This window comes from Sinocyclocheilus rhinocerous, unplaced genomic scaffold (genome assembly GCF_001515625.1).
Source record: "Sinocyclocheilus rhinocerous isolate Xijiao unplaced genomic scaffold, SAMN03320098_v1.1 scaffold1027, whole genome shotgun sequence".
Lineage (NCBI taxonomy): Eukaryota > Metazoa > Chordata > Actinopteri > Cypriniformes > Cyprinidae > Sinocyclocheilus > Sinocyclocheilus rhinocerous.
Window position 1 is genome coordinate 37,024 of NW_015660495.1, and position 12,830 is coordinate 49,853.

The window sequence follows — 12,830 nt, forward strand, 5'->3', positions numbered from 1 at the left end:
TACTGATTTCAAATTACATGACAAATATTGTAGTTAGTAGCGTAATCCATTACATTACACATTTCAGGTAATATAATCAGACTACTTTTGACCTAACACATTTATCACATTGATTTAAACAGGATAATCTTGTACCATACGGATATAAAAATACAAAGAGAAAAAAATCATTCCATTCATCATTATTAATATGAAGTGCATTAAACATTACATTCCGTCAAGGTTTCACAAATGCGGTTTGTGAGATTAAAGAAAGGCTATCAATTAATTTAAAAATGTGAAGCTAAAATCAAGCATTTTAAAATAACAATAATCAAAATAAAACACTAAAAAAGATTAAATATTTGTTTTTTAATAATGTGTTACTTAATTATTAATTTAAAATATCAGTGGGTGCTTCAAGTAAATATACGTATTAGGTGAAAGAGGTTCAGCTACTAAAAAAAGTTAAGAGCATTCCTGCATTACATGGAAATAAGAAATAATAAGTTTGTGCATTTAACGTGTTTGAAAGACAAAAGCCTTCCAAAGACATTGTAATATTTAGTTAAATAACCGACTGAGTGGTAATTCAAACAAACACTAATGTGTCCATCAGTAGTTGAACTTAAGAAGTAAACACTTCTTAAAATTGGTATGATTTTTGTACATCTAGTGCTCAAATGCTGTGTAGCCTCTCAATGTTTTGTGTATTTATATCCACCTGACTAGTGACTGGTCTTTGTGTGAATGAATGTCCACAAAACTGGAAGGCTTTCTGAATGTATACAAGCGGCAGGCTATTTTATGAACGAATGATTGAATGATTTATTGCTATTGTGTGAATAATATGTAATCATGGAATAATCATCACTGTAGTTTGACTATGAGTATTTTAAAATGCAATATAATCGAATTACAAGTACTTAATTTTTGGAACCTGATTATGCAATCCAGATTACTTGTAATCAGTTACTACCCAGCACTGCCACTGAATCAGTATCATTTAGGACAACTAAGGTCTTTTTTCAACAAGCCACAACCATTTTTGAAATATGAAGTTGAATTTATTTAAACAGTGCTTAACTGTCACAGTTTTTCTTATGTGGCCAAAGGGAAAGGGCTATCAGACTCTAATGTGTTCATATACTAGACAATAGAGTACATTTTTGAACCAGTCACAATTTTTTGTTGTTGAATTTATTTCAAAATTATCCATGGAATGTAAAGAGATCAGATTCTACTGTAAAAACAACAACAAAACATTACAGTTTACCAAACTTAATGTTCTCCCAACTTCCAGCTTCATTTAGCTGATTCAAAACTAATGGAAGAGGTTCTTAAACAGCCTGAACAGGAAATGAAGTTAATGTTCCCACAGAGCAACAACCTACAGACCAGGAGAGAGAGAGAAAGGGGGGAAAAGTTAATATTGATTTGTCACCACACACAAACAGTTAATGTATTCTGAAGAACATAATGCACAATTAACTGCACTTTAGGGTCATGAATTGATGATAATGCACAGTGCACATCGGTATAGATGGAAAAGCTGATTTCAGGAAATTTGTAAGTTAGGCTTATCGTGTAAACTGAATAAAGTCAGTCAAAGATGTTTAAGAACAACTCCAGACAAAACAAGATCTTTTGTATATAATACTTGAGATATGCACACTTGTTCCAGACAGCTAAAGGTTTTCCAAATTTGATATTAAAGGGGTCATATGATGCGATTTCAAGTTTTCCTTTCTCTTTGGAGTGTTACAAGCTCTTGGTGCATAAAGAAGATCTGTAAAGTTGCAAAGACTAAAGTCTCAAATCCAAAGAGATATTCTTTATAAAAGTTAAGACTCGTCCACGCCCTCCTAAAACGCCTCGTTTAAACACACCCCCACATGTCTATGTCACGATGTGAGAAGATTTGCATAAACGCCGCCCAAATGTTCACGCAAAGAAAGAAGGCGTAACTTTATTGTTGCCACCGCCATGTCGTGAAGATGTTGTGTGTTTCGTTGTGAAAGCAAAACTACTTTGTTTGTTCTTCCAAAAGAGGACACGACTAGAAATCAGTGGTTAAGTTGCATTTACAACACTGTTCCAGAACACTTCAACCCAAATATTCAGATGTGTGCAGCACATTTTATGGAGGACTGTTTACTGATCCAGGGAGAGTAACGTTAGACTAAAATGCCAGCAGTTCTGAGCAAATGTTGTTGATCATTGGTCCATTCATTGGTGAAACAAAGCAATATTCTATACAGAACTGTCTGCAGTATTAAACCACTGTTGTTTCCATAATGTTGCACCTAAACAAAGGCTAACTGAATCTATTAACAAAACATGCAGTGAACTGTCATGGCAAAACCCAGGCCTCATTACATTCAAAGTGTGAAAAATGCGTCAAACCAATTTAGACCCTATGATAATTGAAAGATTAAGCCTTGTTTTTTCCATTAGGAGTGCTTTAAACATTTAAAATAGAGTTTGCATGTATTTTGTGGCACACCATGCATCAACAAGCAGAGCGTGGAGTCTAGAGCTCCTCGTGGCCGTGTGGCAAGAGGTCCATGTTGGCTGGCTCTTGGCACACTGCAGGAGTGGTGAATTCCATTAGGTATTCACAGCGACTCGGCTCCGACGTCGAGGTCACCACAGTCTCCTTCCCACAAGTCAGCTTCACCTACCACACAAAGATACACTTAGCAGAAAAACTCCCAGCGTGAATGGCACAGTGGAAGTAATGAAAGAGCCGGTACTTACTGTAGTTGATCTGTTTGGACCTTGCCAGCACCCAGTGCCGTGCTCGTATTTCATCACCAAGTACTTATTATTTTCAGGCCCTGACCAACTTCCCCATGTCCTGAGAACATGAGCATCTCTTATTAAATACTGTCAAAAACACTCACACCATGATATTGCAAATGTGATGACAAAGTGATGTGATATTGAAGAAAAAGAAAAAAAAAAAGCTTAAACTGGTCTGTGGTGGTTTGCTGGTCTTAACAGGTTTAAGCTGTTAACACCAATCAGGTGTTTAGTTGATTGCTATGGATGCACCATAATAATAAAAAAAAGCTCTATACTGTCTAAATAAAGATTTTTATATTTTACTTCTATTTTCTGATATTAATGCGTCTGTGAGTCAGAGACCGTAAATTACAGAGATCCCAAACTTGGCAATCAAATGAAAAATAAAACACTAAAAAAAAAAAGTTAAATCTAAAAATGCTAGAAGTGAATTTAGACATTGAGGCATTACAACATTATAATGTACAGAATGACAAAAGGATATTCATTCTGAGGTTTTCAAAAAAAAAGATAATATTTAAAAGTGTTATTAAAATATTAGAGTTTTAAAAATTAACTTTAAATGAGTGTTAAATAGCAGCAAAAAACAAAAAGGTATGAACAGTTAAATATCCAATATCAATCAGTATCAGTAAATAAAAAAATAGCGTTGATATCCACCAATAACCAATATGGTATTTATACTACCATTCAAAGGTTTAGATTTTTTAAAAGGTTTTATTAATGTTTTTTGAAAGAAGTGTCTTATTCTCACAAAGGCTGCATTTATTTGATCAAAATAAAAATAGTAATATTGTGAAATATTATTAAATTTTAAAATAAATGTTTAAATGTTTTCCATCTTTATATATTTTAAAATGTAATTTATTCCTGTGACGCAAAGCTTTTTTTTTTCAGCATCATTACTCCAGTCTTCAGTGTCACATGATTCTGCAGAAATTATTCTAATATGCTGATTTGCTGCTCAAGAAACATTTCTGATTATGAATGTTAAAAAAACAAACAAATTTTTTTGAATAATTCGTGGAAACCATGATATTGTTTTTCTTTGATGAACAGAAAGTTAAAAAAACAGCACTGTAATCTTTATAAAAACTATAAAAGTCTTTACTGTTGCTTCTGATCAACTTAGTGCATCCTTGCAGAATAAAAGTATTAATTTCTTTCATACTTGAACTGAAAAGTGGCCAAAAACTCTAAAAGCAAACCACCCTGGTCTGGTTTAGGATGTCCCCCGCCCCCCCACAATGCCTCTTACCCAAGGTTGGTCTCTGAGCCACCATACTTGGGTTTCTGTGAAACCCGGTTGAAAGGACAGAGTCTGTAGATGTACCTAAAGGCAAACAGAATACAGAAATAAATCACAGCACAAAAATATCATCCCAAAACAACAAACGCTGGTCTCACTTACTCGCTAGTGGTAAGTTCGTAGCACTGGCTGTACAGGTAAGTGAACTCCGCATCAGGGCCGAAATCAAACGACAGCTCTTTTTCAATATTTCTGCAACACAATCAAAGGAAAACTCAACACAGTGCTCAGCAGCAGGGTCCCCGCGCACCAGCGTCAGAGAACACTGCAGATGCATTGAAGGACGCAAGTGATGCAACCATAAGTTGAACAAAAAGTGCACTCTAATGTAAGCATACACTGACTAACGAGAATTTCAGGTGCATATGAAAAACCAGTTCGCTACACTCCCACTTGATTTCAAACTCAACTTCTTTCGACCGGTTCGTGGAAGATAGCAGCATTGAACAAACCTGATTTGATCGTCCATCTCCCGAAGAGCTTTCTCGGAATCCTCAAAGTCATCTCTGGCCTTCTGAGCAGCTGCGAACCAGAGAACAGTTTGTTAGCAGAGGAAAACAAAGAACAACTCGATGAGTACAAACGGATTTCTCTGTAACATATTGATGAATAGGATAGGCAGCAGAGCCAACCATCGATGAGGGTCTGGGTGTCTGGGTCATAGGGTAGCATGGCTTCCCCATCTTCATGACTCTTCTCTGGAGTCTTAACAGTGGGCAGCACCTGCACAGCACACAACCACGCTCATATAAAGATAGAATTTTTGCATGAGTTATAGCACACTATGTTGTAAGACCTTTGCCATTGCGCCTTAGGACATGAGTTAAAGGTTAAGGACTTTAAATGTCAAGCGGAGAAGTGTTAATAGAAGAATCAAAATGTCAATGTGGATCTAAACATCACTGAAGTTAATGCTTGCTCCGGTTTTCTGTGTGATATACACTCTCACCTTATCATCGTCTTCATGATAATCATCTTCATCATCCTCATCTTCATCCTCTTCCTCAGAGATGTCATCTTCTGGGAATGGCTCCGAGTCATTGTCTACAACTGGTTCCTTCACTTCTTCTGGGGGCGTTTCCACTGGGGCAGGTTCCTCAGGCTGGGACTGAGAGAGAACGGAGGAACACAGTCAAAATACATGTGCATGGGCTATTGTGTTCAAGGACAGTGGAATTATAAAAAAAACAGATTTGTTTTTTTACACCAAAATTTGGGTGCTTTTATTATTGTCAAGCATTAATCAAATTAAATCAAATTAAAAGACAATTAGAAGTACAAAATATCTAACTACACTACTCTTACATTGTTACAAACAATTTCGATTTCAAATAAATGCTGATAAATAAATTCAGCTTTGCCATCACAGGTATGAACTCAATTTTAAAACATATTGACAGAGAAAACAGTAAGTTTTAATTGCAATAATATTCCACAATATTACTCTTTTTAATGTATTATTGATCAAATAAATGCAGCCTTGGTGAGCATAAGAGACTTTTTTTTAAAAACAAAAACAAACAAATCGTAATGATCCCAAAGTTTTAAAAGGCAGCGTAAATAACTAACATTGTTAACAAGGTTGTTGAGCTATTTAATAATTTATCTAAAAAACAAAAAGAGGAAACATAATTATTGAATTTTTTAATAATAGGGAAAGTCATGCAAAAGCAGAGATGCATATATAAATTATGTTATGTATGGTTAGTCAAGTTAATATTAATATTATTTTAAAAATTTCATAGTTTATCTAATCTTTATCACTTTGATTATTTGTGTCATGATTGTTTTAAAGGGGTCATATGATGCTTTATTAAAGATCATTATTTTGTGTATTTGGTGTAACAGAATATGTTGACATGCTTTAATGTTCAAAAAACACATTATTTTTCAAATACTGTACATTATTGTAGGTCCTCTATGCCCCGCCTCTCTCAAACGCTTCGTTTTCTACAAAGTCCCTCCTTCCGACAAGCGCAGTCTGCTCTGATTGGCCAACTGACCCAGTGCATTGTGATTGGCCAATCAGAGCAGACTGCTCTGATTGGCCAGCTGACCCAATGCATTGTGATTGGCCGAACACCGCAAGCACTCGTCGGAAATGTAACGCCCCTTACCATAATCGCGAGCTTCATCTTTCAAAATAAATGTAAAGACAGAGCCCGAAAGGAGAACAGAGTCTCGTGACAGACACAGTGATGAATATGTGTTTGCAGTACACAAGCCACGGTTAAGACAGCTGACTCCACTGTGATGCGACCCTGTCTCTCGCTCCCTCTCTCTCTCTCACATCCTCTCCTAGGTTCACGAAATGGTCGTCCATAAAATGCATTGCTGTTCTGTTTTAAGTAATCTTAAAGATTCCTAAATGCGTCTACTTTCGGAAGGCCAAATAAAGTGCTTTTGCTTTCGCCTAGAAACACACAGCGTCTCTCTGACATGGCTGCTTCAACACTAACTGCGGTTACTTGAAACCACGCCTTCTTTCTTTGCGTGCACATTTGGGCGCATTATGCAAATATTCCCACATAGTGACCTAGATATGTGGGGGCGTGTTAGAACGAGCCGTTTTAGGGGGGCGTGGCAGAGTCTTAACTTTGATAAAGAATATCTCTTTGGTTTTGAGACTTTAGTCTTTGCAACTTCAGGGATCTTATCTATGCACAATCAGCTTGTAACACTCCAAAGAGAAAGCAAAACTTGAAATCGCATCATATGACCCCTTTAAAGAAAATTAATATGACAAAGTTTTACAAAAGTTTTTTTTTTACCAAAAACAACCTCAGGAGTCATTCAACATGACATGTCTGCTTCTTCTCTACTAACCTCTGAGTGGTACTTGTCTTTAATGTTGGTCCAAACACTCTCAAATGTTGATGTGTCCACCTGCGCAGCTCCTCCCATCAGTCCCTGAATAAATCACCAAGCAGACATCCAAATTAGTGGCAATTCACTCACTCAGTGCATTTAGATAGGTAGCACATTTTGACTGAGAAATGATTAAGTGCAAAAATACCTGGACCTCAGTTTCAGTAAGTGTGCCATCAGCATCTGGGTCCAATTCAGCATGAGACTGAAGCTCAGAAACAGACACACTGACACAGAGACAACAAGCCAGTTTATATTCATTCTCTAGCTATATGCACAATCAGAGAGAGAGAAAAAAAAAAATCATTGGCACTTACAAGCCATCTGCATTGTCATCCAGCTCCAAAAAGGCTTCTGCCATTTTGGCTTTGTCCTTCTCCAAGCGAATAGCTGCCTTTTGCTCTGGAATGAAGTTAAAAAAACAGATTAGATCTACATTAATGCCAAATCATTGATGAAATGAGCCAGCCTGCAAACTAAACACTTTAAGCCAAATGAAAACTGACTTGTAGAGATATAAATTTGCAGCTGCACTCACCTTCCCAGGCCTTGAGGTGGCGCTCTTTAGCTTCCTTCTCAGGCTGCTCTGCTGTCTCTTTCACAGTCCTCAGCGCTTCAACTTTCTCCTCGAGCTGTTTCTTATTTTCCTGCATATCAGTCACTTTACCCTACAGAAGAGACAGCTTTTTACATTTACCAAAACTCACTGACAAAATATGGCTTTTTAAAAGTGCAGCGTATACAAGCAATTATTCAATGTGGGAACTGGATGATTTCCGTTGCACGTGAGAGTAAAAAAAAACAAAACCAAAGCAAATATGACTGCAGCACTCCATCATGTTTGAAAACTGACATTCGCTAGGATTTTTGCAACACTAGCAGCTGAACAAACAGAAACAACTGTTTAATCGGTGATAAAATATGAAACCAAAGCATTTTGACATCTCGGACTGATGTATGGGTTTACACAAAGCAAATCTTACCTGCTTTTCTTCTCGTCCTTTCTTGGCTTCCTCAATGAGCTGCTGTTTCAGGAGAAAGCCCTCTTTGGTGATCTCAGCCATCTTCTGCAAAACGTCCCTCTCTTTAAGTCCTAGTTCCCTAAGAACCAAACAAATCTCTCATATTTCAATGTGTTTATAGCCTTTGCATCATAAGTAAAAATGGAAAGTAAAACAATGAAATATAAAACAAATTGTTCTATTTTCTTACAGATCTTTGTTCTCATAAAAATAAACGTGTATTGTATTTATTTATATGTTATGTAACATTTCTACAGTTAAAAAAATATCACATTTAAACAGCTAGAAAGTCTGTTGTTTAGGATATTAACTTCCATAGATTGCTAATTTACACAGTCAAGATGATTACAACTGACATTTATTTTAACTCTGTACAATATTGAGATGCAGCACAATGACCAAAGACATCTGTCTGGTGCACATGTATGCATGTGTAAATGGCTGTTAATGTGCTTTTCCCTGGAAAGCAATTACATTTGGATCAGAACTCACTTGCAGGTATTTTCACATTTGGCTCCGCTGTTGTACTCATCAGTAGTATCGCAGCAGTCTGTGGAGAGGAAAGATTTCAAATGCAATACCACTCCATTTATTGTACACTGCTGAGGAGAAATGTTCAAATGCAGAGTCATCTTACCACAGATGCCATCATTAATACGGGAGGATGGGATAAACATGGGCCTGTAACCAGCATTGGTGCAATGGAAGCTGCCATTCGGACAAGCAGCGGTGCCTGGGGACCGACATAAACAACTGTCATGCACGATGCCAAACTATACTGCATCACCACTTTCTACCTGTCATGGACTTAAAGGCAGAGTAAGTGATTTTTCAAAAACACTTTAGAAAACTGATTCGGGCCGAATCGCAAAACAAACTTGTAGCCAATCAGCAATAAGGGGCGTGTCTACTCGTGATGTGGAGGCGAGCGCGTTCAGTGCATGGGACGGACATTAGCCGAGCCGAGTGACAGAAAGATAGAGATGGCGGATAAAAAAACAAAAGAGGAAAACGTCTGCGGAAAGATAAGGCAAGAAGTAGGACCCGTGTAAATATCAGATCAGCTTTCCAGCGCTGGAGAGAACTCAAGGAGCGGAGGCCTGCGATCGGACGCCGAGGTTGCTTTGTTTCTTCTCAATAGGTGAGTAACACCGTGTCTACAACAGCTAAAGTCTGACTACACTGGACGCGATCAAACGACCGTTGAAAACCATTTGAAATTTGTGTCAGCACGTCATAAATAGAACCCGGCAGCAGTTTTCTGTCGGGATTTGTTGCGCCGCGCCGCTCACGTCCGTAGACACGGTGTAACATTGGTTTTGCTTTGTTTCACAGAACGAATCGTTGCCTGGGTTGCGTACGTATATGTGGGAAGGAGCTATCAAAATAGGGGCAAGACCCTTTTGGGGTAGGGCCGTGTTTGTTTTGGTGATTTCAAATATCAACATTGGCTACCAGAAATCACTTACTCTGCCTTTAAGAAAGACAGTTCACACAAAATATTACAATTCTGAGATCTGTTGTACTCAACCGCAGGTCTTGTATGCCTGTCTTTCTCTCACTGAAGCTATTTACTATAGTAGATCTATATTTATCTATAGTAGATCACTTCCACTGATTGAATGAAAAAGGGCAGCTTTTGTATTCTTTTAGATATATTCTTTTGTGTTTCATGCAAGAAAGGAAGCCATGCAGGATTGATTTTTTAAATTATTATTTATATGCATGTATACAGATATTTAGCCCTTATTTGTTCTGTTTTTTAGAACATTTTTGTTATAGCACAAACACAATTTTGTTCATGAGTGTCACGCAAGCATGTCAAAGCTTCCGTTTACCATATTTGATGTTTATAGTTATAGTGCTGTCAAACGATTAATCGCATCCAAAATAAAAGTTTTTGTTTACATAAATGTGTGTGTACTGCGTATATTTATTATGCATATATATATATTTAAGAAAAATGTTATTGTTCATGACACGCAAGCATGTCAAAGCTTCCGTTTACCATATTTGATGTGCTTATATATATATATATGTGTTGTCAAACACATAGTGTTTATAGTTATAGTGCTGTCAAACGATTAATCGCATCCAAAATAAAAGTTTTTGTTTACATAAATGTGTGTGTACTGTGTATATTTATTATGCATATATAAATACAAACACAAGCATGTATATATTTAAGAAAAAATGTTGTTTATAAATTAAATATATTTATATATAATATAAAATATTAGAATATAAATATATTAATGTATATACATATGTAAATATTTACTGTATGTGTGTTTTTTTATATACTTAATAAATATACACAGTACAAATACATATATTATGTAAACAAAAACTTTTATTTTGGATGCGATTAATCGTTTGACAGCACTAGTGTTGATCAATGTTTATATGTGAATAAAAGCCTAAATTAAATCTACTCATCATATAAAGTGATCATGTCTCTTTAGAAGACTTTTATTAAACCAATGGTTTACTTTTACAATGCATTTATGAACTTTTTGAAACTTCAAAGTTTTGGCAGCATGAATTTTCAAAGAAAGAATAGAAATCTCTCAGGTTTAATTTTTTTTTAATATGTTTTTCTTTTGTGTTCTGAAGAGGAACAAATGTTTTATGGTTTGAAATAACATGAGTGTGAGTAAACGATAACAATTTTATTTATGGGTGAACTAACCCTTTAAATGTAAAAACAAAGCAGACTTTTCAGGAAAACATTTCAATGCTAAATGATTTTGAATAGAAATCTGAGGTGAGAAGCTTTCAATTAAAGACTGGTAAAATAATCCATCTTAAATTATAAACCAAATTAAAAAACGAAGTACCTGGCTCATCTGAACCATCCTTGCAGTCACAGTAGTCATCATTCACTCGGTCAAAAGGAATAGTCCGGGATCCATCGAGACAGGTGAAAGGCTTGTTCTCCTCATAAAACGGTTTCTCTTTATTTATTTAGACAAAATAAGAGTTAAGCCAGTTAGACCAGAATGTGCAGAGAAACCAGTGCAGGTTTAATACAGAATATGCAATAAATTATATATGACTTTACTTGTCAGAGGCACTCCTCGTGGCCGTTGAATCTCTACAGGTGTCCCCAAGCTGACAGCAAAGACCAAAGTCAACAGCAGGTGCAGGCAGGTCATGATGCCTCAGGAAAAGCAGGGACAAACGCAAACTCCCACTAGAGGCGCGTGACCTTAGAGCAAAATGAAGGCACAATGCATTGTAAAACTGAACATCACAGTATATCTAATCCCTTCATAAATACAAATCTCACACCAAAGGTTTACAAAAGGCTAAACGAATTAACGCTATTCTTCATCCAAATGATGGTCGCAGATAAAACCGTCTATAAAATGTCTTATTCGCATCATCCTCGTTAATTCAATCTGAAATGGCTTCCGCACACACGGCCAACCGAACACACTCAAATACTCACCGATCTGAAGTGATGAACAATACAGTATCACGATAGCAAGTATTATGTTTCAATAAACACCACCTAAATTATATGGCGCTTGTATAATTAGTCAAAGAAATCTAAAAAAATCATTGTAACTCGTTACTTACTTCCGAAGAGCGTTCTTGCACCGTTTGTTACGTCACCAAGATGAGCGGTGTTCTCATATGATTGGTGGATTCAAGTGGAGGAATGCGGCATTGTGGGTAATGCAGTCATAAAAAAGAGAATGGAGTTGCCTTTTTTTTTGCTTTTGCATAAAATCAATGATATGCTTAATAATAAACCAGTTACCATATATTTAGGCAGAAGCGTCCCACCTATGGAGGACCAAACCTGCAGAAATTAAAAATAAATACATAAATAAATAAATGACTTGCTAAAAACAAATATTTTTTTATTTATTTTTTATTACCTTTTTCCTTTATTTGGTATTTTCTGTATTTATTTTTACATTTTTTTATTCATATTTAACTTTTATTTACTTATTATTTCGTTTATTTTTATTCAGTTTATTTATTTATTTATTTTTAAACGTATTTATTTATTCGTTTATTTGTTTGTTTGTTTATTTATGTATTTATTTATTTTTAAACGTATTTATTCATTCGTTTATTTATTTATTTTTATTTATTTATTTATAATTTCTGCATGTTTGGTCCTTTGTACACACCAGCATTTTACTGACAAATCAGCTCCTTCAAACCCTGTGACAGGATTAAATCCTGTTTCGCATATATAATTGTAAACATAATAATTATTACAGGAATAATGTATATAATTTATAATAATTCATGTTAAAATTATAATTCATTAAAAAGCTTGGAATGAAAAAAAATTGTGTTCACGTGACGTGCAAAAGCATGCAAAGCGTGCGCGCGATTTTTCTGCTAACGTTAGTTGTAGCTACTCGCTCTGCTAAACTTATTTTAACTGCATAAAAGTTGTTAAAAATATTTGTAAGGATTTACATTTGTAATGTTTTGGGTAATTTAGATCTGAGAACTTTTTTAACCCAAAGTTTCAGGACTTCAGGTAAGTAGCCAGTAAATTTTGACAAATAGCCTAACGTTACTGTGGCCGTATTAATAAACTATTAAAGGGGTCATATGATGCTGCTAAAAAGAACATTATTTTGTGTATTTGGTGTAATGAAATGTGTTTATGCGGTTTAAAGTTCAAAAAACACATTAGCTTGCATGGTTTGTGCGGCGGCACAGCTCCAGTGCGGATGAATCTAATGTTCTGAAGCGTATGTGTGGCAGTCAGTCACCGCACCGGTGTGGATATTTAATGTACTTCGCAATCACAGATTCTAGCCTACGTCTTGGAATATGACCAAATAAGAATTTTCACCGGCGATTGCAAT

General features: G+C 35.8%; 1 protein-coding gene across 3 annotated transcripts; it reads right to left on the minus strand.

Moving 5' to 3' along the window:
- Positions 1–1,145: 1,145 nt before the first annotated feature.
- On the minus strand, positions 1,146–11,646 carry LOC107725022 (glucosidase 2 subunit beta-like). 3 transcript variants are annotated; one of them, XM_016534152.1, is made up of 18 exons: positions 11,572–11,646; positions 11,051–11,197; positions 10,827–10,943; positions 8,624–8,719; positions 8,479–8,536; positions 7,948–8,065; positions 7,503–7,632; positions 7,282–7,366; positions 7,113–7,191; positions 6,923–7,006; positions 5,046–5,204; positions 4,729–4,819; positions 4,549–4,618; positions 4,199–4,288; positions 4,046–4,120; positions 2,740–2,839; positions 2,486–2,659; positions 1,146–1,369 (listed from the first exon to the last, which is right to left on the minus strand). In XM_016534152.1, exons 2-17 carry the CDS (start codon positions 11,142–11,144, stop codon positions 2,513–2,515), a joined length of 1,593 nt encoding a protein of 530 aa, XP_016389638.1. In that variant the 5' UTR covers positions 11,145–11,197; positions 11,572–11,646; the 3' UTR covers positions 1,146–1,369; positions 2,486–2,512. The 3 variants fall into 3 exon arrangements, with proteins under 3 accessions (XP_016389638.1, XP_016389639.1, XP_016389640.1); XM_016534153.1 differs by having other exon boundaries at positions 11,051–11,204; positions 11,572–11,640; XM_016534154.1 differs by lacking the exon at positions 11,572–11,646 and adding an exon at positions 11,441–11,532.
- Positions 11,647–12,830: the final 1,184 nt, after the last annotated feature.